The sequence below is a fragment of the Schistocerca piceifrons genome, chromosome 6, assembly GCF_021461385.2.
Source record: "Schistocerca piceifrons isolate TAMUIC-IGC-003096 chromosome 6, iqSchPice1.1, whole genome shotgun sequence".
Taxonomy (NCBI): domain Eukaryota; kingdom Metazoa; phylum Arthropoda; class Insecta; order Orthoptera; family Acrididae; genus Schistocerca; species Schistocerca piceifrons.
In genome coordinates this window covers 331,537,201-331,563,238 of record NC_060143.1, presented here as the reverse complement: position 1 = coordinate 331,563,238, position 26,038 = coordinate 331,537,201, and the positions used below count along the sequence as shown (strand labels likewise).

Below are 26,038 nucleotides of genomic sequence, written 5' to 3'. Positions count from 1 at the left end.
TGTAATAAATATGTACACAACATGATTTATATTTGTACAATATATCACACACAATGGGAAACAAAGACTAGTAAAAACAAAATGATGGTTTGCACAATAGGAATTTCCAAAACAGGCACTATAATATATATATTAAATAATGAATATAACAATACAAATTTTTTTCAACCATGATCTGTATGAATCATTTCCATTATTCTGAAAATTAAAACAGTAACAAATATTTTCATGGTAAATAGTTTACCACTGACCCACTTTCATATATAGGTAGAAAATACAATTCAGCTCTTTCATATAATTGTGTGTCTGTTTTAATATCTGCATTGCCCTAAATGAAAATGTTCTTAGAATATTAGCACCTGATACTGTGAGTCAAATCCTATTCATTGTAAGTTGATGATTTTCATAAGCTCCAAGACTACTGAGATATAGCCTTTTGGTTTCTTTTAACATTTTTTGAAGGTTGCATACTGCAATAATTAATAGGCATGAGCGACAAGCATGTGGAATGTGCGGATAGTTTCAAGAAATGTTTGTGTGTGTTCAGAATACAATGAAATTGAGATAACAAAAGAAAAGGCAAGACTGAAGAGGCACTAATGAGAGATGCACCATAATTTTGAGCTGATTATTTCACATGGAAATAAGACTAAGTGAAACTTATTTAAAATATGGGGAAAATTGGGGAAAAAAAGCTGCACATTTCGTAGGAAATTTATGTCCCAATTAGATCCTTGGGATAAGCAAATGCAAATGATGTAACTTCAGAGGTGGGGGGGGGGGGGGGGGGGGGGGAGGAGAGAGAGAGAGAGAGAGAGAGAGAGAGAGAGAGAGAGAGAGAGAGAGATGGAGATAGAGAGAGAGAGACGTGAGTATACAATTGTCTAAGGCATATAAACTGCCATTGGAAGCAGTATTCTCTGATACTGTTTTGATTAACAAATATGCGTTTACTGCTGACATCAGCTTTACGTTAGATTTAAAGTTTGGCAAGAATCATTCACATGCACACAATTAAGTTTCCAATGGCAAGATGATGTGCTTTTTGACATATGAACATAATCAAAAGGGAAACAATATGATCAACAGAGCATTTTGCAGGACACATCACGAAACCTTACATTTACAGTGACTTAATAGATAAGAATTAAGTGTGTGTGTGTGTGTGTGTGTGTGTGTGTGTGTGTGTGTGTGTGTGTGTGTCAAAATTTAAAAATCCTACAATCTGCTCTAAAACTCAAATCCCATTTAAATTCTTTCATAATAAGTCACCTAAATGAAGAAATCGTTAGTTCTGCACCATATATAGACTTCATTAATTGATAATTTTTCATATAGCGTGCCACAAATGTAGGCAGTGACTTCACTATCACCTGATTGCACAGGTAATTTCTGCTCATGCGAAGAAGAGGCTTTGACAACCCCAGGAAAATTTGGTAAGAAGTTTTAATGTATTTTCACAAGGGAAAAATTTAATTGTTAATATCCCACTCAGTCACATGAATTATCAGCTAAGGTCAAGTGATATGGATAAGGATTGTTGTCAATACACTTTGAAGAACATATAATGTGAAAATGTTGATATAATTAGTATGACATTACACAAAATAAAATGACTGTCCAAACTGTATTAATTGAATCACAATAATAATACTAATGCCACTGCTAAGAAATAAATGAGTATGATAACAGTGTTGAAACCCATGCATGAAGCTGCCAGACCCACACATGTGCAGCCCCCCTCCCCCACTACACACACCCGTGCATGTTGATTGGTTTTTATTTATCTTATGTTTTGAGATTCCTTGGCTTCACAACAGATTTCTTTCTTATCCACATAGACTTTGTCCATACATATTTTTGAGGACTGCAGTGTGGAAAACTTCTGCACCAATTGTAATTAGAGCTTTTGCTTGTTAAACAGGAACTAGAGTGTTCTCTAGACCCCTGACTAGATTTCTGACATACATTAACGAGATAAAGGATCACAATGTTAAAGATATTTTGCATGAATTTTAGCAGAAATTTGAAATCACATCACATTGTCAGTCAGAGCATTGCTAATCACTGTGATTAAGCTCAGTTACTCTTATCACCAATTGTGCAATCAGAAAAAGACTTACAAGATTTTTTATGCAGGTTTCGCTGTTGTTTAATCCTTCATGATGAGGAAGTTCAACTTTAACAATAATTATCGACAACTGTAAAAATACCTTCCCACATCAACAAAAGTTAAGCATCATTCCATAAACACAACACCATCAGTTTCAAAGTTTCACAGACAGACATATTCTAATATTACCAAAACAATACACAGTTGTGTGTCACTGATCAGGCCATGGAATTTTGTACTTGACAGTTGCTAGGAAGTTTATTATGAGACAGCAGAAACAAATCTCTGTTGTAGATTGTATCACTCCAACATTGCACCATCAATGATAACATCTCCAAAGCAAATATTTGTATACACGTTATCCACCAAGTCAAATCAATTACCAATGGAGACCTATAACAGCATGTTCAGACAATCAATATGCCATCCAAAATGAACTAGATAGCTAGTCCCTCGTAAGAGGGACCATCAGATTCAGGAGATTCTAGTCGCATGCGAAGATGATCTAATGTATTGCTGAGGTGTTTTGTTATCTGGTCAGTTTCTTCACTAGCTTCTAGATTTGGCAGTTCCTCACTGATCTTTGCAATTAGTTGATTCAGCATTGTCACAGTAACCTGAAACAAAGAGTCACTTTGATAAATTATGTTTTCACCAATCCTCACCCTCATAGTTAACAAAAAGCAAACCAAATCCCTCATACGAGCTCTATTCAGAAAATAATGGAACTATTTTCCAGATGATGTTATTAATTTTACAGATTATCGGTCCTTCTCTTCAAAGTCCTCCCATCACCTGTTTATACACTTAACCTAGTGATGTTGCCATTTCATGAAGCAGTCCTTGACAGCTTTATTCGAGATGGCCTGAGAGATCTGCGATGAATTTGCTTTGACATCCTCAATACGCTGAAAACAGTGGCCTTTCAGTACTGATTTTAATTTCAGAAATAAGAAGAAATGACAAGGACCTAGGTATGGGAAGTGAGGCCAAGGACCTAGGTATGGGAAGTGAGGCCAAGGACCTGGGTATGGGAAGTGAGGCCAAGGACCTGGGTATGGGAAGTGAGGCCAAGGACCTGGGTATGGGAAGTGAGGGCAAGGACCTGGGTATGGGAAGTGAGGGCAAGGACCTGGGTATGGGAAGTGAGGCCAAAGACCTAGGTATGGTAAGTGAGGCCAAGGACCAAGGTATGGGAAGTGAGGCCAAGGACCAAGGTATGGGAAGTGAGGCCAAGGACCAAGGTATGGGAAGTGAGGCCAAGGACCAAGGTATGGGAAGTGAGGCCAAGGACCAAGGTATGGGAAGTGAAGCCAGGAGGACAGCCATCTGATTTTGACGCAATACTGAGAAACTGAACAAGCTGAGGGTAAAGCTGCATTGCTGTGGTGCAAGAACCACGAATTCTCTTTTTGCAGGTTTTTCCATGTAATCACAGCAAAATGCCTTGACATTACACACGGTTCACTATTTCACCTTTTCTGAATGTCAAAGTCATCAGTTGTAGCGGATGTGGCCTTTCTGCTCGAGGATCATCTTTAATTGGCTGATAACTACTTTTAGATCTTGAAACTCATTTGCACAATTGCATGCAACATAGATCACCATCTCCACAAGCTTATTTCAGAAGATGTAATATTTCTGTAGTAGTTTTCCCCAGTTCGATGCAAAATTTTATGTTGCACCATTGCTCCGGAAAATCACACATTTGAAACAACTCCACGAACACACAAAATGATGCACTCAAATAATGATCTCAGGAAAACTAAATGAGGTAATAACACATTGTTATAAAAGAGGTAATGTGCAAGGTAGTGTTGCCAACCGCATATCACTAAGTATCTCTATTGGCAAGCATTTCAAAATGTTCAGTTATTTTCTGCATAGAACTCATAAGCGTTGTGCATAGTAAAATAATTTATTAATGATTTGGTTCAGCTGTATTGCAATAGAGAGGTCCCGATAAACTCTCATTCCTTCACCCCTGGCCAATGGAAGTAAAAGTATTCTAGACCCCACAAAAAAATTTCAGACTTTTTCCCTTTTTTTGGGTGGGGGTTTACTTATGATTATACAGTGGAGTCTTGTTAGCACATCCCTTCCTCATAGTACTTTCATTTTTGGAAGTCCCAGTCCCAATTGAATTAAACACACATCAAAATATCTTGTTTATACATTCTCTCTCCCCACTTAGCACATTAAAATTTGGTGGTATCGGTCCTGTTTGGCTGTTGCAACTTTTTCCGCAGAGTGTTTGGAAGTGGACATTTGCAGCTGAGGGGTGAAGAAATGTGTGGGGAGAGAGAGCACATTCAGTGCCGGCAACTTTGTGTGTCCTACAGTTTTGGTGTTTGGTGTAGTAGTACTAGTAGTGGCGTAAGGAAGTAGTTTGTATAGGATGACAATAGAATGACTTCCACTACTACCAACAAGTACCGGCTGGAGGCAGGGGCAAGTTGTAGAGGCCAAACAAGAAACTATTTATTAACATGTAACTCAGTCACTGGTGTTCTTTGTTCATATTTAGCATTTGACTATCAGCCTGTGATTCCTTTCTGTACCGACATTGTGGACAGAAAGACAGTGAGATAGTTAACTGAAGGAAAGTGCAACATTATTTAGGAAGTGACAAAAAATTCTCTTCATGTGAAGCATGTTGATATTGCACGAGACTTCTACTGAGCAAACAAAAAATGATTGACGCAATATGTTTGGAAGGAGGAAATGGCTAACAAACACGAGCGTACGATGGCAGTTTCCAGAACTGGAAAATGTGCTACTGAAGTGGATAAAACAAGCTCATGCCTTGAGAGTATTTCGACTGATGGTACTGAGGTTAATGCTACAGCAATATATCTGGCACAAAATCTGGGACTCACAGATTTCAAAGCATCCAATGGTTGGATCGAGAGTTTGAAGAACTGACACAATTTACCTTTTAAATGTTTCCAGAATGAGATTTTCACTCTGCAGCGGAGTGTGCGCTGATATGAAACTTCCTGGCAGATTAAAACTGTGTGCCCGAGTTCGAGTCTCGTTCGGGCACACAGTTTTAATCTGCCAGGAAGTTTCATATCAGCGCACACTCCGCTGCAGAGTGTAAATCTCATTCTGGAAACATCCCCCAAGCTGTGGCTAAGCCATGTCTCCGCTATATCCTTTCTTTCAGGAGTGCTAGTTCTGCAAGGTTCGCAGGAGAGCTTCTGTAAAGTTTGGAAGGTAGGAGACGAGATACTGGCAGAAGTAAAGCTGTGAGTACCGGGCGTGAGTCGTGCTTCGGTAGCTCAGTTGGTAGAGCACTTGCCCGGTTTTAATCTGCCAGGAAGTTTCATATCAGCGCACACTCCGCTGCAGAGTGAAAATCTCATTCTGGAAACATCCCCCAGGCTGTGGCTAAGCCATGTCTCCGCTATATCCTTTCTTTCAGGAGTGCTAGTTCTGCAAGGTTCGCAGGAGAGCTTCTGTGAAGTTTGGAAGGTAGGAGACGAGATACTGGCAGAAGTAAAGCTGTGAGTACCGGGCGTGAGTCGTGCTTCGGTAGCTCAGTTGGTAGAGCACTTGCCCGCGAAATGTCCCGAGTTCGAGTCTCGGTCGGGCACACAGTTTTAATCTGCCAGGAAGTTTCATACCTTTTAAATGTGTTTTGTGTGAGGCTTGAAGTGTAAATACACTGTTCAGTCATGGAAAACTAATCTTCCACATCAATCATTGAAACGTACAGTCCCAGCGATGTTTTTAATTCAGATGAAATGGTTTTTTTTGTCACTTTCTGCCTGACAAAAATAAATAAATAGAGTTCAGAGGCGAGAAATGTCACAGGGGAAAATTTAGTAAAGAGAAACAGTCTTATCATGTTGTAATGAAAGTGGAGCATAAAAGCTGGTGCCACTAATTGGAAAGGTGAAGAGTGCACAATGTGTAAAACTGTGTGGACATTTCAGTGTAACTATACATTTACCCATGCTTTCATATTAAAGACAACTACATTCGAACTATTCATGCATGCAAGGCTGGGTGTTGGAAATAAGGAAATCATTCTTTTTACTGATTAGTGTGCAGTGCATCCCCAAGATATGTTGTACCTGTGTAATATAAATGTAGAGTTTTTTCCTCCTAACTGTACGAGTCACCTTCAGACACTCGACCAAGGCAGTATAAAATGACAAACAAAAATACAAGAAGATTTATGTACACAGGAATTTGGCCTGTCTTCATATTACAATGAGAAAGGTAATGATCTTGGACACTATGCATTTTGTAAGACATGGGATTCTGTACAATAGAGCACAATCTCAAGTTGTTTCAAAAAGGCTGGCTTTCATTTGGTACTTACAGAAGACATCACGCCAGAAAATGAAGGAATTGCTGCTGAACAGTGACAGCAAATAATGGGGCAACAACAAAACAAACACTGATTATCTTAGTTTTGATGCATATGTTTGTGACAAAGGTGTGGCCACCTGTCAGTCCATGATAACTGATTAAGTCTTGCAGAAACAGATGGCAGAGAAACAACAAGAAAGTGAATATGTGGAAGAACCAGAAACATTGCCAGTTTCTACACTATCGAAAGCTACTGAAGCAATGGACTTAATTAGGCATTACATGCCAAGTTCTGAAGTCAACAGAAGTGATGACTATATTAACTACAAAATTAACTACAATATTAAAATTAGGACAAAAGATACAGTCAACTATTGATATGTTCTTCAAACCTTTGTGACGACAGGAATATGTACTGTAAGATGTACAATATACCGATAGTTTGCTTTAAATGGCAACCCCTATTCAAACACCAGTAGAGATTTACTAATGTAACTATGATGCTAAATGAACACATTAGAATAAAGAAGCATAAATTTAGAAAATATGGTGACTTGCTGAATCCAATATGTCAGATTTGTATATTTCTGCCACCAACTGGAATGCACTAGTCAAATGACACAAGAAACTCGCCTCTAGCCTACAGAGTGCAAACCTGCCTGGTAACATGATATTTAACTTTATTAATGAAGTTGGAACATGTTTAAATTGTTGTTTCAAAATATGTATAATAAGGGTATGGCAGTTATGTGTCTATTCTTAAAAGTTTTTTCTGTGACTGGTATAGTGACTGATAGTAGCTTTAAAATTTTAGTAAAACCATTCTCAAAAAGATCCTTACCTAAGAGCTGCAAGTGCTGATAAAAATGAATACTGTATTTTGAAACGGTAACATTCTTCAGCCAACCGGCACTAGTCCCTTGTGCTGGGAAAATATTACATTAACCTCTTCCCAGAATTAGGAATGAGTGTTTAGCTGCTTGAAGAATGTGCCCTTTTGAAGCTGCTCATTTGTATTGTTCATGGTAGAGCCTAAGCAGGGTCCTTTATTAGATTTGTTATACTAATGCTTAAATTATATTCAGTCACTTCACTTGTCGAAGAAAAAAAACTGTGTGGATATGTTACTCACCATAACTTAGTTATACGTATCTAGTAACATTGGCGTAAACTCGTCCCCACTTCATGAATAAATATAAACATCACATTCCAGGTTTGTATTCTGGACTCTAGAGGCTACGCTCTCATGTTACATGACTTCCCTGCATTTCAGTTGGTTGATGGCAGACATTTGTGTGTCCAACATGGATTTAGCCAGTGCTTTCAGATTTTTGTTCCTTGCATACTAATGTGTAATTATGAGAATTTCTGGGTGTGATTTTCTGAACATATTTCAGAAAGGTGTATTCTGAATTATAATTTTTTGAGTTAGCTCATATCCTCAATTATGGGACCTTTAATTCTGCATTCTCACAGTCGAAAAAATCAAATCATTACAAATTAGATATTTTTCAGAAGTATGTTCTGTCACTTATGACATTCAATATCTGGCATCCCTTCAAAAATGTGCATTAAGATTCCACTGTACTATAAAATTACATTTGCAACACACATTCTTTCTGAGACAACTGTAAAATAAAACTCAACTGACACAATAAATGAGCAAATTGCTATGGCTAATGGGATCATTAAGTTTGCCTGTAATCAGTAACACAGAAATGTTCCAATGCTCAGCTCAAACCTGTTGTTTAACTTTGTTACAGCAACTTGAAAAACAATGCACCACGTTGGTAGTCTCACTGAACCTGTTACTTTCACCAACACTCTTTGTAGATTGTTCCGATAGCTTTCAAGACCTTTTCATAAGTGTCTTATTGAAAGAAAACTGGTTGAGATTTGTGACATAACTGCTGCAACCCTGTACTTACTTAGTACGGTACAGATTGCTGTCTTTGACATATGTGTGTGATATTCATTTGTGACAAGTCAGTTTATGATAGAAACTTGCTTGGTACCGGTATTACTTCTCTGTATGTCCTAACCCCCCTTCCCCCAATGGTTTCACTGTTTTTCCTTGCTGAACGTATGCACAAGGAGGGCCACAAAGGTATAATGCTTAAAAATAAAAATTCTAATCTGGCAGTACAAGATTATATGTCAAAATATTATTTGAGAATTTTTATGTTGGTACCTGTTCACATCCCTTCTCATAGAAGTATATGTAATGATTGAGCAATTCAACAAAGAGCTGCATCTGAACCAATGGATCCATGCACTGACTGCTGATCCGAACACCTTTCTTCAGGCATTCCAAAACACGCCTTTCATCATGAATCTGAAAGTAAAGAGTTATTTTAGCTGAATTACAGGAAAATTATAAGAAAATATCTAGATTTTTTCTGTGGCAAGCACAATCCAAATTCCTTTCCCAATTATTTTCAAACAGCAGCAGCTAGTTCTCCATCTTTGTTCTTAGGGCAACATTTTTTATGACATGTATGAAATTACATTGCCATCATGAACAAAGTGTTGACACACACACACACACACACACACACACACACACACACACACACACAATCAGATTCACTTGAAAAAATTACAAAATTATGGGATAGAATTGTTTGGCTAGTTTGTTTATCTTAATATAAAGATCTTTGCCTTCCTTTGTCCTCACAGTGGGTAGGTGTGTCTCATTCTAGGGTCTGAGTGAACTGCCTTTACTTTTTCCCCTCCATAAGGAAGGCACTAATGGTTCCAAATAGATTATATAGGGTGCCTACATTAAACATACAATAATATAAAATGTAATAACTTCAAATGTAATTGAGATTCATTGGCAGTTTGTTTGTTTTCTGTGTTTGCTTGCAGCAGTTGATACTGGCTGCACATGTAACTACTTTGCTTCACATAAGGGCGTCAGTAGTCATGTAAACTCCACAGCAGCAGCAGGTGTTCTGTGTGCTTTCTCTTGCAGAGGTAACATCTATTACACGGACACAATCCTTGGCACAAGTACTGGTTGCAACCAACTGGCAATGTTCACATTTATATGGCAATCAAGAAATAGGACAAGCAGCTTCGGGGAAACTGGAGGTTTGCTCTCGATGGGGAGAGGCAGTCCATCAATTACATGTTACATGGCCCCCTTGAAGTTCAGACATTATCCCAATGTGTGTGTGTGTGTGTGTGTGTGTGTGTGTGTGTGTGTGTGTGTGTGTGTGCGCGTGCAGCTAGCATTCTAACATTACCTCTGTAACATTTGAAACAGTTTCAACTGAAGTTGGTAAACATGCAACTTAATACCAGGAGACAGTTACCATGTAGGTAATACACACCTATTTGTGAAGATGGAGGGGGGGGGGGGGAGTGGGAATGTAGTAATATGTAGGCAAAATTCTGGGGTGTCTGAAACAACTAAAATTAAACTTTCACTTATGAAATGGAAAATAAATTGTTATGGTAAGATGTCTCAGTGCTCTTAGGGGTGGGATGCAGTGGTGCATGTGAAGCAGGTGAAATGCAAAACCGTTCAGAAACAAATTATGGGGTTGTTGTTGTTGTTGTTGTTGTTGTTGTTGTAGGAGGGAGGGTAGGACTCATAGGAGATGTGGGTAGGGAAGGATAGTGGATGAAATTTCAAAATAACTGATATTAGTAATAAATCCACAACTTCTCATGTCACTGGGCTGTTTAGCAATCATTCTCATGACATTTGTGATGGTGTGGATAGAGTATAATATAAAAACAAACAGAAACTGTGGTGAAACTTGCTGCGAAACGCAAAGGTCCCGAGTTCGAGTCTCGGTCGGGCACACAGTTTTAATCTGCCAGGAAGTTTCATATCAGCGCACACTCCGCTGCAGAGTGAAAATCTCATTTGAGAAACTGTAAGTATTAGTGTTGCATCCATAAAATTTGCATATTGATCCTGATGACAAAAAATTGTCTACACAGTTAGGTAGTGGTATTGGATGAGGGTGGGATGGGCCAGCTGACATTTAAAGCATAAATTGTGACATGCATGGGGCACTTTCAACTGAATTTTGTACACATGTCAATATGTAGAGAAACATTCAGTTTATGATATGCCTAACACCAAACGACGTGGGGGTGGCAAAGTGGTGACATGGAAAAATAACTGAAAATGAGTGATATTAATGTCACGTCTATAACCTTCAATGTCACATCTATAACCTTCAAGGTCATTGGTTGCATTTTGATAGTTCCAATGACATTTCATCCCTACTGACAGGGCAGGTATAGTGGGGGTGACATGTCAAAATAATCTAAATTAGAGGTGAATCTGAAGTTTTTGAGGCTGCTAGCTGGTTTGACGAAAGCAGGGACATTGTGATACGTAACCGAACCGTCAGTTAGTTAGTTACAGAAGACAAGTGAAATTCTCAAACCAGGAACTCTTAATTAGTGAAATGGTGGCAAAATAACGAAGTAAGGGAGTATTTTTGTGAATATCCAGGGAAAAAAATGTGTGTATAGAAACAGGTGGTGGTTTGTAATGAGAATTTCTGAAGAAAAATTAGAAACAGTTCCACCTGTGAATTTTGTTGTCTTTATACCAGACAGTCGTAAAACTACATACAAGGATGGCACTGATTAAGAAAATGGAGATACAAATGTGAGAAATGACAAGAAGGGGAAAAAAAGAAAATACTGGTGACAATTACAAACGTGTGCATTGAATCAATCAGTTTAATGAGAGAGTCCTTCCAAAGACGTGGAATGCAGAAGAATAACTATAGAAAACTGATTGTTGGAAATATTTAAATTGCAGGGGCCATAATAATACAGAAATTGTTGAGTGCAGCTTATATAGGCACGAATACTGATTTCTACAAATTCACTTACTCTGTTTATGAGATTTGAGACAGACTCATGGTTTGATATACAACAATGGATAAATAGAAATATTAAGGAGGAGGGAAGTTGAACCTAGTCCATGCACTAATTCATAGGTGGTGAGGCGTAGCGCCTTCGCTTCGCTCCTGTCACTTGTTAGGACGATACCGTTATAGGTATGAGTCATTGACAGATGTCACCAGCTGACATGGACCTGAGTTACAGAGCTGCACGTAGTTGTATTAGTAGGCGGCAGAGGTCATTAGTTGACGGACAGTGATAGCAGCCGTAGTCAAAACAATGTTGTAAAGTTATGTCTGACTAATATTTAATGTATTTGCATAATTATAATTGTTTTATATGTGTAGTAATTAGCAGTTTGTGTGTGTGTTGTATGAGTGAAGAAGAACAGAAGTAAATGAAAATTGTTTTGTTTGTTCATGAAGTACCAGCTAAACTATACAGGGGATTTACTATAATTAAATGTGCAGTCAGTTTATGGTACTAATAAATCGTGAGTAGAACACAAATTAATCGGTAATTTCGGAAGGAGTAATTTTATATTTGATACTTTGCTAAATTTATTTATTTAGCAATTGCCATAGAAAGAAATGTTTTACTATGATTGGTCATTGAAGTAAAGCACAGGTTAGCGCGGTATAATACTACAACCTGATTGCTGTTTGTGATATAAGCCAATCAGAAAAATGCAGGCTCGCGCCAATCTATGCTGGGAACAAAGCCTTTGGTGTGATATAGGAAAAGTTGGGGCTGAGGGTTCAAACTAGTAACATCTCATTGAAAGCAGCTCCGACGAAAGTACTGTATATCGTGGAAAAATGCTAATTACGAGTTCGCGAAGTAGTACGAAGTGTATTTAAGTGAACGGTATAGTGAAAGTCATGTGGAATTTCTGACGGAATATCAAAATTATTGCTTTTGACTGTTAGTTAAAACCACATGGCGTGTTGTGCGATCTAAGACTGGAACAGGTATTACGTGTAGAGCAGAGTGCACAACATTTGAGTGAGCATTTTCATAACTAAATGATCTAGTGAACTCTATCAACTTCGGTAACGGGTGTAAATACCATAAACTGGCTACGTGTGTGATTGTGGTGTGCATGGAAGCTTTACATTGTGTAGACACTTAGTACAGACTTGGCAGTATTAACTGTGATCTTTATTGTAAAAATACACCTGATTTACATTGCCAAGTTAAAACTTTTATTTCAGTAGCTGGCCACATCCCATTTACCGGACAATTCTATGTATGTTGCGACCTGCAGTAGACAGTAGTGGTCTAGTATTTTCTACTACAGCTTTTAGCTAGACAAATGAACATTGCTGGACATTGGCAGGGCGGTAAAAGGAAACGTGCCGCGCTGCAGTGGGAATTGCTAGAACTTTAAACATGCGATGAAGTCAAGTAGGTATGTTTTGTTGGTCACATTTGTTGGGGTTGGTAAGTGATTTTGATACATGCATGCCAATCAAGTTATGTATGTACTTAAATTCTACATCATTAAACTAGATTTAACAGTTCATGTGTGTACTGCCAGTTAACAGTGTCCAGTAGGTACACTATTTCAGTGATCAGACATGTGGCCATTGTCAGGTGTTCTGACGAAATGACCCCGTGGGGGCAGAAGACTGACTATTGTACTATCCCCTTGTGGATCGCACTGTTTGCCCATGAGCACGCACTGACAGGGCATTGTGGCTGCGGCAGCATGCAAGTGGGCATCCCACCTGCCGTGGCTGCCAGCTCATGTCGGCACCTCATCCACTGTGGCTGCCAGTTCCTTATGTCTGCTGAGTGTTTTCTTAATCAGACCAAGTGCTGGTTGCCAAGCCTTGCTGAGACTTTACCTGCATTCTCAGTTGACAAGATTGTCTGTGGTGCATACTGCAATGGTCTCTATAATCATGCTGCCTAGTATTTCAAAGTTTATGTTCAAATCCTGGTGTGTGTTTGTGTGTGTGTGTGTGTGTGTGTGTGTGTGTGTGTTTTCTGCTGCACGAATCTTGGACAAACAGTGCTCTGTGACTGCCAACTTGTTGGGATACATCAGCTGAGTGTGCTGCTGGTGTTCCTGGCATTGATCTTCTACATCCACATCCATACTCTGCAAACCACCACAACCTGCACAGCCGCCATTCCATTCACACACGGAGCATGGGAAGAATTATTGTTTTAATGCCTGTGCGCATGCTGTAATTATTCTAATCTTGTCCTCATGATCTCTATGTGAGTGAATGTAGAGTAATCATTTACAGTCAGTTCTTGAAACTTTGTTAGTAGACTTTCTCGGGATAGTTTACATTACCTTCAAGAGCCTGATTACTGTGACTCTCTCCCACAGGTCATATCAACCTGTGATCATTTGTGTCGCCTTTCTCAGTATATGTTCAACATCTCCCACTTGTCCGTTTTTCTGCAGGTCTACACATCTGAGCAATATTGTAGAATGGGTCACACAAGCGATTTGAAAGCAATATCCACTGTAGAATGACTGCACTTACACACTATTCTAACAGTAAATCGAAGTCTACCACTAAGCCTACATGATCATTCCATTGCATATCCCTATGAAGTATTACACCCAGGTATTTGTACGAGTTGGCCAATTCCAACTGTAACTCACTGATATTGTAGTCATATGATACTACAGTTTGTTTTGATTTGTGAACAATTTTTCATTTCTCAACATTTAAAGCAAGTTGCCAATCTTTGCTCCACTTTGAAAACTTATTAAGATCTGACTGAAAATTTATGCAGCTTCTGTCAGACAGTACTTCATTACAGATAACTCATCTCCAAAACGTGTGAGTTACTATTAATATTGTCTGCAAGGTCATTAATATACAACATGAAAAGCAAGGGTCCCAACACACTTCCCTGGGGCACACTCTAACTTACTTCTATATCAGACGATGACACACTATCCAAAATTTTAGTTCCTGTCTCATTCTTTAGGGGCTGAACACTAACTTTGGTGCTACTGACAGCCTTTACATACGACCAGAATTTCTTTGGGTTCTGCGAAGGATCACTTGACAATATTCTGCTACGGCAGTCATTGAAGGCATCACGTATTGCTCTCTTGACAGCCAAACATGTTTCATTCAGCATATCTCTATCTATAGCCCTAACGTTTTGTTTTAGATCTATTATGCAGTAATCTCTGTTTCTTTAGCAGCTTCTTTACAGTAACTGTATAGCATGAAGGTTCCCTTCCATTATGAACTGTTCTACTGGGTATGCATCTACTGAATGCATGGTCAACTATTCTTCTAAACTTGAGCCAGAGTTCCTCTATAGCCTCCTGACCTGTGCTGAAAGTTTCAAGTTTCTAATTAAGATACGACACTACCGATTTTTTATCTAGTTTACTGTTTGTTTGGGTTGTCCTTTGTACTCTGGTAATCATTGTTGCCATAACCGTGTCATGGTCACTGGTAACAGTTTCAATATGGACATACTCAAAGACATCAGTTGTATTTGCTGCCATTAGATCCATGATGAGAAATGAAAAAGCAAGTATATGGGGATAAGTCAGATGAAAATAGATAGTTGGGTAAAAAGTAAGTAAATTGCTTATTATTTCAAAAGTTATCACCTTAAATATTAATACATTTATCCCATTATCAGAGACAACTGTCACTACAATGTTTGTGGTTTCGTAGAGAACCCTGATTGTACCCAGAAATCAGTGCCTACGAATGCCTTTCTTCAGGGCTCTAAAAATGTGGAAATCACATGTGGAGAGATCTTGACTGTATGGAGGATATGTTAAGGTTTCTGAGCAAAACTTCTGCACTGTAAGCTTGGCAACTTTTAGGTGGGTATTATCCTGCAACAGAATGGTGCCATCCCTCAACATTCCTGGGCCTTTTGTACTTGATGGCATGCATTATTTTTTTTTTTTTTTTTTTTTTTTTTTTTTTTTTTTTTTTGCAAAGTGTCCATGTACCTCTGTGCGTTAATTGTGGCATTTTGTTCTACACAGTCAATGTGCAGAGCGCACTCTTGCATTCACAGGAAAAGGTCATCATAACTTTGCTGGACCTGGTGTGCCTGTTGTTTGAATTACACTGCAGAAGTTTCACTGGGAAGCCCTTACACAAAACCCAATCCACACAGTCCTGATCTCTTCTCTCCCCATCCAATTTCCATATTTTCTGGAGCCCTGAGTTATGATATTCACTGCCATCAATTTTCTTTGGACAAAGAGGTGCATGGCTGGGTACAATCACAGTTCTGCAGGCAGCCGTAAACTTTTTCAACTGGCCATTTCATCTCACAGAGGAATAAATGTGTTAACAGTTATGGCAATTACTTTTGAAATAACAAACAGTTTACTAACTTTATTTTTTTCAAACTGTTGCATTTCACTTGACTGTCCCATTATAGGTTTCTATGAGCAACAAATTTCTTTTCTGAAAGCAGTTTGGTTTTACTCGGTATTCCAATATACATTGTTATTCCCCATTCTTTTGGATACAAAACCCTATTTTACAGCATAATCTTTGTTCAATGTGACCGCCTCATGCCACCTTACTGGGAGGGCCGGTATGTTCACATGATACCATTCTACTCATTGACGTCAGAGCTAATGTCTTGCTGCATCAATAAGCTCCCCACCATTCACAGGAGATTTTACAGTTTTGCACGACCTTGTTGCGATGATGAGAGGCACCTCACCCAATGATTCACTGTGCTTTTGTTCACTGCCAGGTCTCTGAAGACATTTTGCAAGCACCTACGAATATATGCAATGGTCTAGTTTTCTATCAAAATGAACTCAATGACAGCTCTCTGATTAGAACGCATTTCCATCAGAAGGCTACGTATAGCATTGCCACGTATTGTGAACTTCGTGAAACTGTAGGGGCTGTGTACTGTTCCACAATGTCCCATAGCAAATTCTATGTTTTTCAACTGGAACTAGCTGGGGGGGGGGGGGGGGGGGGGGGGGAGTTGCATGACTTATTGAGTGGCCCTTGTACAGTTAAACTGTGCTCAAATTGGCAAGTGTAACTTAATTGTTAGTTATGATCTGAAAGGTGTGTTCAATGCCAATAAAGGGGACTGTTTTATAATGGGCTACCTTCAAAATCGCTAGCAGTTTGAGGTAAAATTGCCCCAGCGGAAAAATGTTACATGAAATGGAGAAGCCACTGGTGACTGTAAAGATGGTAAAACAGCATTGTTTCAAAAACGTATACCACCCAATAGTAACATTATCAAATGTGAAATTCATTTGGTTCCCTTCAGGTTCAACCAGAGGGTTATTTACATGTGTCATTATAGACGATTACTGTTGTGTTCTCTTATTCTTGGTGTTGAAGAAGGTGAAAGTGCATTTACTCTTGCACAGTCAGTTTCTGTCCTGGATGCAGTAAATTGGATTGGCTTGGCAGTAAACGAAATAAAACCCCAAACTGTCGCCAAGTGCTTCAACAAAGCGGGGTTTGGGGGTCACGAACAAGACGCTTCTGTGGCCATCAAAGTTCAAGAAAATGCAGCAGCAATTGCTGAATTAATGAAAATGTGAAACATTTCATGTAGTGCAGATGATTACATGTGAAGTGGTGACTCTGTCAACTCACTTCACATTAGCTTCAGCAACAGATTTAATAGAAATTTGCAACGCAGAGGATGATGATGATGAAACAAAGGAAGAAGAAGAGGAGCAAAATGATATCCATAGAAAAATAATATGCCTGAAGAAGCCATTGCATGCATAAACAATGTTATGCAATTTGCAGCAAACACAAATTCTCCCAACTTATTGGAACTATTGTATGGTGCAAAAAATTGCGTAGAACAAACAATTTTGAACAGGAAATTAAAACAAGTTTCCCTACTTGATACGTGGCAAAAAAGAGTGAAATGTAATGCAAATAAACATGGGAATAATATGTATGTACATACAGTAAGAAATGGATTTAAAGTTCAAGTAAAAATATACAGGGCTATTACAAATGATTGAAGCTATTTCATAAATTCACTGTAGCTCCATTCATTGACATATGGTCACGACACACTACAGATACGTAGAAAAACTCAAAGTTTTGTTCGGCTGAAGCCGCACTTCAGGTTTCTGGTGCCAGAGCGCTCGAGAGTGCAGTGAGACAAAATGGCGACAGGAGCTGAGAAAGCGTATGTCGTGCTTGAAATGCACTCACATCAGTCAGTCATAACATTGCAACGACACTTCAGGATGAAGTTCAACAAAGATCCACCAACTGCTAACTCCATTTGGCGATGGTATGCACAGTTTAAAGCTTCTGGATGCCTCTGTAAGGGGAAATCAACGGGTCGGCCTGCAGTGAGCGAAGAAATGGTTGAACGCGTGCGGGCAAGTTTCACGCGTAGCCCGCGGAAGTCGACGAATAAAGCAAGCAGGGAGCTAAACGTACCACAGCCGACGGTTTGGAAAATCTTACAGAAAAGGCTAAAGCAGAAGCCTTACCGTTTACAATTGCTACAAGCCCTGACACCCGATGACAAAGTCAAACGCTTTGAATTTTCGGCGCGGTTGCAACAGCTCATGGAAGAGGATGCGTTCAGTGTGAAACTTGTTTTCAGTGATGAAGCAACATTTTTTCTTAATGGTGAAGTGAACAGACACAATGTGCGAATCTGGGCGGTAGAGAATCCTCATGCATTTGTGCAGCAAATTCGCAATTCACCAAAAGTTAACGTGTTTTGTGCAATCTCACGGTTTGAAGTTTACGGCCGCTTTTTCTTCTGCGAAAAAAACGTTACAGAACACGTGTATCTGGACATGCTGGAAAATTGGCTCATGCCACAACTGGAGACCGACAGCGCCGACTTCATCTTTCAACAGGATGGTGCTCCACTGCACTTCCATCATGATGTTCGGCATTTCTTAAACAGGAGATTGGAAAACCGATGGATTGGTCGTGGTAGAGATCATGATCAGCAATTCATGTCATGGCCTCCACGCTCTCCCGACTTAACCCCATGTGATTTCTTTCTGTGGGGTTATGTGAAAGATTCAGTGTTTAAACCACCTCTACCAAGAAACGTGCCAGAACTGCAAGCTCGCATCAACGATGCTTTCGAACTCATTGATGGGGACATGCTGCGCTGCGTGTGGGAGGAACTTGATTATCAGCTTGATGTCTGCCGAATCACTAAAGGGGCACATATCGAACATTTGAGAATGCCTAAAAAAACTTTTTGAGTTTTTGTATGTGTGTGCAAAGCATTGTGAAAATATCTCAAATAATAAAGTTATTGTAGAGCTGTGAAATCGCTTCAATCATTTGTAATAACCCTGTAGAAATGCCGTGTTATTTGTTAATTAGTGCCATGTTATTTATTAATTAGTGCAATAGTCTAGTGTTTTATTGTCCAATATACATTAAATGAACATCTACTGTGCTGGAGTGAAGGTACATAAATACAGTAAATGCATAATTAAAAATTATGGCAACCACAGGTGAGAGTGGGACTCCCTGCATACCAGTATCAGGTTCAGTATGGGCACTAGGCAGAGGTATGACCACCATTCCTGGACCTCAAGGTAAAGAGAAGAGCAAATGGCACTGTGAACCACAGTTTATACTGCAAGCAAATACGCACCGACCTGTACCTACATGCAGAAGACTGCCAACACCCTGTGCAGTACACAATGTGTGCACCATCTCAATTACACACTGTCTCCCCCAGGAACTGGAATACCTCAGAATGGTCTTCTGGAAAAACATTTACAAGTAACAGCAGATGAGGCACATTCTGTACCCTACCACTATAGTAAAACCTGTGGAAATGGACTACATTATGGAGGAGGAGGCGACCACAGTCTTTACACTGTACACCAGCACACTATCAGGAAAATTTGAAACCAACTAAAAATGCACAAAGTAAAAATTGTCCTTTGCCCACCTAATAAAACACTGGTATTTCTGGGGAGTATGAAAGATGACGTCTGTTTATGGAAGGCTATGTATAGCAGATTCCATGCCAATGTGGGAAGACATATACTGGGCAAACAGTGCACAACATCAAAGACTGTTGCCGAGAACACCAGTGGCACACTATACCAATGTATCCTACACAGTTGGCAGTCACAACACACTTTTTGTCAAAGACATCAGATGATGTAATACAAACACATCCGGATTTTAGCACAAACTCTTAAATACTGGGACAGCATAACTGAAGAGCCATCAATGCATGCATCAGGTACAATCTTACTGACCTGGAATGTGGCTATGGTCACAGAAAGTCTTGGGAACCAACACTGGGCCTTATTATGAAGACACTCAGCAAACACAAAATGGCAGCCAGGCAGCCTACATCCAAGTGGCCACAGTCATCACACCCCATCAACTTATACCCTCATATGGAGTGGGAAGAGTTTTCCAAGTTGGCTGTGCATCCCCATGAGACCAGTTCAACAATGCACCTGACAACAGTGGACTGTTTGATCAACTAACACAGAGTGAAAGTGAAGAATCACAGAAAAACTTAGGTCGTGGCTGTAAAGTAAACATGTATTACAGTGGCACATACAGACTGCTTCACTTTGATGAACCATGTCACACTGTGTGACAGTCTGATGAACATATACAGTCATCATAAAATCCTTGTGTACTAGAAATCCTTGTGTGCTAGGTCAAAGACTGTTGCCGAGAACACCAGTGGCACACTATACCAATGTATCCTACACAGTTGGCAGTCACAACACACTTTTTGTCAAAGACATCAGATGATGTAATACAAACACATCCGGATTTTAGCACAAACTCTTAAATACTGGGACAGCATAACTGAAGAGCCATCAATGCATGCATCAGGTACAATCTTTTGTGGGAGAGTCATATCTTTTGGTACTTTGGTCTTGGTTCATTGCGGTCTTTTGATCCTTATCCAACCAATACTTTCACACGATTGGCTAATGTTCACCTTCACATGCAGTGATATTCTGTCTTTCAAGCTACTGCACTTTTTATGGCTTCTGGGTTATGTGCTGCCCTCACCCCAAATAGGGAAAAACACACCCTCACACACATTCACAACTCACAGACATATGGCCATTGCCTCCAGGCACTGGAGATAGTGACCCTAAAATGGTGGCTTGATATTTTAGCAGTCTTTTTCATTTTGCCTGCCTGTGACTTGACACAATGTCTATGTGGAGAGAAAAAATATAAACAATAGATGAATCAATAATACCATTACCAGTGATTTATCATGGCCTGCTTTATCAAGAACACAAAAGAACTGTAATTTGGCATCTGACATTAAATGTAGGCAGTATGCCAATCACTTAGATTGCATTTTTAATGAGTTCTTGTCCATAATAGTGTGCAGCTGATCACACAACTTGAGCAAAGGGTCTTAACTATTCTGGAATCATGTGATATTGTGTATATTGTGATAGCAAAACTAGTTATACACAGTTCTGAATTTTATGTCCCTCAGTAGAAACAATTTTTCCAATACAGAAATTCCTCGTTAATCTTAATAGGAGAATTATAATGCCTGTACCATTTTCAGTGACAACAATTCTGTTTCATAGTGGTTTACACTTAGTGTTTAAGGAACAAAGCCATCAAAGCAAGGCATGTACTTACCTCCTTGCCACCAGTTGCGAGGCTCTTTCCAGACCAAAAGAGATGCGCACACGTGGCAACACCACGACACTGGTCTGGCTTCTTCAGCAGTTTAGAAGCTGCAAGTGCACACTGTGTCCGTAACGGTTCATGGCTCTCTTCACTAAAACAGGAAGTCTGCTCCACAGTTGCTACAATCAGTGTTATAGCTGCCAACTGGGCTTTGCTGTCCGAGATTTCATCCTCATACAGTGAGAATGCCTATGAGAGAGAGAGAGAGTATAAGTGAAAGTCAGAGAGAGAGAGAGAGAGTGTGTGTGTGTGTGTGTGTGTGTGTGTGTGTGTGTGTGTGTGTGTGCGCATTACCACCGTACTTTGTTCAAAGCATTTAAACACTGTCAGCAGAGGTGCACCATATGAAAACATGTTTTAATATATCTACAGATGAAGGTTGTATGGAATTAACCAATGGACAACCCCAAACAGGAATATTTCTTTGATATATTTCTTGACAAGTTATGAATGAAGCATCTGATCATTTTGAATACATGTACAGTACATTTGTGTCTGTTCTTTATGATGATGCTGAAGTTAACAACTGGATTCACACTGAGTAATGGAGGTTACACACACAATAAAATGTATATGTCACTGTATTACTATGCAGCTGGTTACCTGAGACATAAATTCATATGCAACTGTTTCATGATTATCAAAACCCACACGACCAACGGCCAAAGCTCCCTGTAGGAAAAGTCTTAGTGGCAACTCAGCCAAATCAGCTTTCATAAGAGCACTGATAGTCTGATGGCAGAACTGGAAGATTTTTTGACATTTCTTCTCCCACATGTCATCCTGCAAATGAAATGTGTTGTCCACTAAGTTGAAATACTTATCTAATCACATCATCAGTAATACAATAAGAGGAAAACAGTACATATTACACATGTGATATGTATTCTGTTTAATTTCTCTTTTAAGTCAGTGAGCATAATTTTTGTATTGAATGATAGAAATACTATAGGAATATGATATCAGAAATGCATTTTAGTGTTAGAAAATTACCCCCGTTCAGGTTACACAACAGCGAGGGGAGCAGAATATGTGATACAAAATGAATACTTACATACTTCATTTGGCTAGTCTAGAAGTAAAATGATGAAAACCAGTTTGAGATACCTTACATCTTAATAATAAAAAACTTAATCAATCTGATGTGGTGACATGGGTAAGATTCCACACCCACGATCGAGAAGAACAGCTGTACGGCATGCCATACTAATCGCAAGACGCCAGTACTGGCAGAGGCCCTCACTCTTGGATGCGCATGCAGCTGCTCTGTAGTGCACTCTACCGGCTGACGGAACTGCTTAAAGAGCCAGACTCCCCATCTGATGTGTACTTTAGCCAATGTGGCCTGGACTAGTAGGGCTGCAACTCTGTGGCAAGTATTTTTATTGTACTAACATACCTGACGTAATAATGTCCTGTGTTCTTTATTATCTGTATTCTTGTAGCCAGAACACATTGACAGTGGGTAGGATCATTTTGCACAAGTTACATTGTGCCTTTGCTTTTTTCATTTGGTTGTGAGATTTTTCTTGTGGTGACAATGAAAGCTCTGGACCGAACACTGGTGCAAAAACAGATAGAACTTCATATGGTCCTGTAACAGGTTGTGCTGACATTGCTCTCTTCCCCTTCGTCAGCAGCTACCTTTCCTCCAGTGTTCACACCGTTAGGTGAGGTGGCAGAAGATTGGGAAGCATACGAACACCGCCCATGACAATATTTACACTCCTTTCACATTGACAAACGTGGATGTATGTCGTGCACTGTTCTTGTCCTGGATTTTTGCTGCCTTGCATCAGGTGTTGCGGCTGTTACAGGAAGTTTAGTCGTCGTCGTTTGAAAATTTATGCTTGTTGTTGTCTTCATATGATTGCCACTGCACACACATTGTGGGTACTAGGTTAAATTTTACCAATGCAAAAAATGGCCCCATCAGTCTTATCGTGCCTGGGCAACTCTCCATGGCCTTAGTCACAAGTGCCATTTTGTCATGTCCGAGTCAAAATACCTGTATGCAGTCAACGTGATATGAGATGGTATGAAACACTCTGCTCTGGATAAGTAAGTCTGGCAATAGGCCCTCCAATTAGAAAACATTTCCCTTGACGAGGTGTTGCCCATTATCCAGTTGTATGAGGTCCTCTCACGCTGCTGGTCGGAAGTCGGAAGCATGGTGTGGCAGCGCATGATGGCCTGGCTGCATCCAATGTGTCCGGGGAGACTATGTAGTGGTGGTGCAAGCCAGCCGATCCAGCAGCTTCCACACAGCATGTAAACAGCATTCCAGCCACTGCTCCCTGTTGTCGTCATGTGCATCATTTTACTCCCAACAAGATAGATCAGAGTCACCAGTGTTGGGCTGTCTGTCATGCAGGAAAAAAGGCCACATTGCAGTAGTCTGCCAATCAACAGCACAGAACGCAGTATCAGACAACATGGATATCCAGAAAATGTCATTGTCACGACCGGTTCTCATCAAGCTTTTTATCTTGAGGTTTTGATTCTCTCACAACTGTGTCTGCAGGTGAACACCAGCATGACAGTTCCCCTGCTTAATGCCCAAGCATATTCAGACCTTGGCTCTCCTGTGCTGTCGCCGGTAAATGGCTGCCTTTTTGGATATGGTAAGCAGCAAATCCCCTACTTGGTCAGTTCACAGCTCAAAAAATGTTACCTATAGATTGGTAACTTGGCCTTTACCTTTATTGTTGTTTATAATACCTTTCAGACCTTTGGCTTTTCAGTCACGGACTCCATACAGTTGGTATCTGCTGACGTTCCCTATCAATCATTGGAATTTCTGTGCTTTGAATTTCAGGATATTTTGTGGAAGGCCTAGGGTGCACCACAGACTTTAAAAAAGCAGTCCGCTTGTCCTAGATTTTTTCATGCTTGGCAGATTCTGATAGCTATTCACGTCCAAGTCAAGGCAGAGTTGGACTGGCTGACATCTCTCAGGGTTGTAGTTCCTATTTCCTCTAGTGAATGGGCCACACCCCCTTGTTGTTATGATGAAACCCTTGGGTAAACTGCAACTTCGCAGTGATTGTAAGGTCACTGGGCCATGACTCTGGGTTACAATCTACAGAAGTCTTTATGGACCTGACTAATCCATCGTCGTTTCTTGGAATTGCCTATTAGCACTGGTTCATTTCTGGGGCATCCATCATTGTGTGCCCTCTCTACCTTCTTCTCCTCAAGCATGCTTCCTCTGTATGACCTCCAGCGTGCAACCAGGCCTTTTCTATGTTGAAGGACCGCCTCAGGTCGGCACTGAATCTAGCTACTTCTGATCCTAGCAAACCATTATTTTGGCGAAGGATTCCGTACAGCACCGACTGGGGGTTGTCCTTGCCCATTGGAATGCCGATGGCTCTGAGCAGCCACTGGTGTTCGCATCCAAAACTCTCAGTCAACAACAGGTACATTACTCTCAGGGCGAGATAGAAGCTCTGGCCATTTTGTATGCAGTCACTGATTTTCACATATTATTCTGTGGCACCAAATTCCAAGTCATTATGGGCCACAAGATGTTAGTTTTGTTAATCAATCCATCAGCTCGAGTCCCTGATAAGGTGGCTCACAGGTTGGAGCAGTGGGCACTGTTCCTCTCCAAATACCACTATGACATCCATTTTCGCCCCAAATGGGCACCATTGCCAATGCGGGCAGCTTATCCAGGCTGCCTGATGGCCGGGAATTGCTCTCCCCTTTTGCCTCCGAGGCCTCTGCAGATGCGGGCACCATCCATACATTGTGGCTGTCCAATCCTGACCTGGGTTATCAGCAATGCTCCGCCCCCAAAGGGGGATGGGTGTAGTGACCCACGTACGATTCCACACCCGTTATCTCCAGGCGCGCAGCTGTATGGTGTGTCACAGATGTGGCAAGACACTAGCACCGAGCTGGTGACTTATAGAGTTGGGCCTGCCAACTCTGCACACAGTCTTATGTGTACTTCAGCCGATGTGACTAGGACTAATAGGGCAGCCACTCCATGGCAATTTTTTTCTTTTTCTGTACTAATATACTTGAAGTAATAAAGTGTTTGTTATTATCTGTGTGTTCTTGTAGCCACAACAGTGCACAGGACAATTTCTCAGCAAATGCCTGAATTTAAAAATATTAAGTGTCAAAAACAAGATTCCTCAAGACAGTTAAAAACAGACATAGTTGCTGGCTACTACTGATAGATATCTTTAAAAATAAAAGTTACAGCACTATTCTAGATTTTTAAGCTATGACACTCTTCCTTAGAGAGGAGTGAGGAAGACAAAAGCTAGAATAGCGTGTGTACTTTTGTGTGTGTCTATCAGCAATAACCAATATTTAATAATACTAGTTTAGAATTGATACATACATCAAATTTTATATAGTTATTAGAATTGATACACACTTCAAATTTTATATAGTTATTAGGTGCATTTTCCCTTAGTGACACTTTTAAAGCAGACCACTTTTTCTTACCATATGATGTATATAACAAATAGTGTTGCTTATTGTTCCTACAAAGACAACTATTGTAGCATACACTTTGTTTCTAGTATTCTGTCCCACAAGAAAAGGTGAAACTGTAAAGACGATGTCTTTCTGCTAGTTTCATGGGGATACATTAAACGAACTTGTAGGAGCTTCTTCAAACAAGTTATCTCTACCGAAATATAAAGCATACTGCTGAAGAAACCACATTTTAACGGCAGAGGCTCAATTCACAGGACAAACCCCTACTTAAAAATCATTATCCGCAGCTGCTCCTATTGTGCAACATCCATTGTAGTTGTTAAACGTGAAACACTACAAACATTGACAATATAATCACAACTACTATGAAAATGCAATGGCCAGAAAAGATTAAAAATATTCACTACCAGATCGAATATAACTGACTAACAGTATGTGGTGTAGCTCCTTTATTCCCTGATCTCCAAGTACAAGTCGAACTTCCTCCATCAGAAATAGTGTTTATGGCAATAGCACAAGCTTTGGAGTTCAGCAACTCACTAGGACTGACAGAGATCTTACCACATGACTCATTAAGCATACTATTAACTCTCAACACTGCAGCAGAACAGAG

The 26,038-nt window shown here is 40.0% G+C and overlaps 1 protein-coding gene across 3 annotated transcripts in view; it reads right to left on the bottom strand.

Moving 5' to 3' along the window:
- Nucleotides 1–827: 827 nt before the first annotated feature.
- LOC124802535 (vacuolar protein sorting-associated protein 35) overlaps nt 828–26,038 on the bottom strand; it is a 92,886-nt gene continuing 67,675 nt past the window's right edge. For all 3 annotated transcript variants that reach the window (XM_047263390.1, XM_047263391.1, XM_047263389.1), the window contains 4 exons: nt 21,568–21,747; nt 20,914–21,153; nt 8,628–8,771; nt 828–2,730 (listed from right to left, as the gene is read on the bottom strand). In XM_047263390.1, the coding sequence (XP_047119346.1) occupies nt 2,551–2,730; nt 8,628–8,771; nt 20,914–21,153; nt 21,568–21,747 (744 nt within the window). In that variant the 3' untranslated portion in view covers nt 828–2,550. The remainder of the gene's footprint in view (nt 2,731–8,627; nt 8,772–20,913; nt 21,154–21,567; nt 21,748–26,038) is intronic.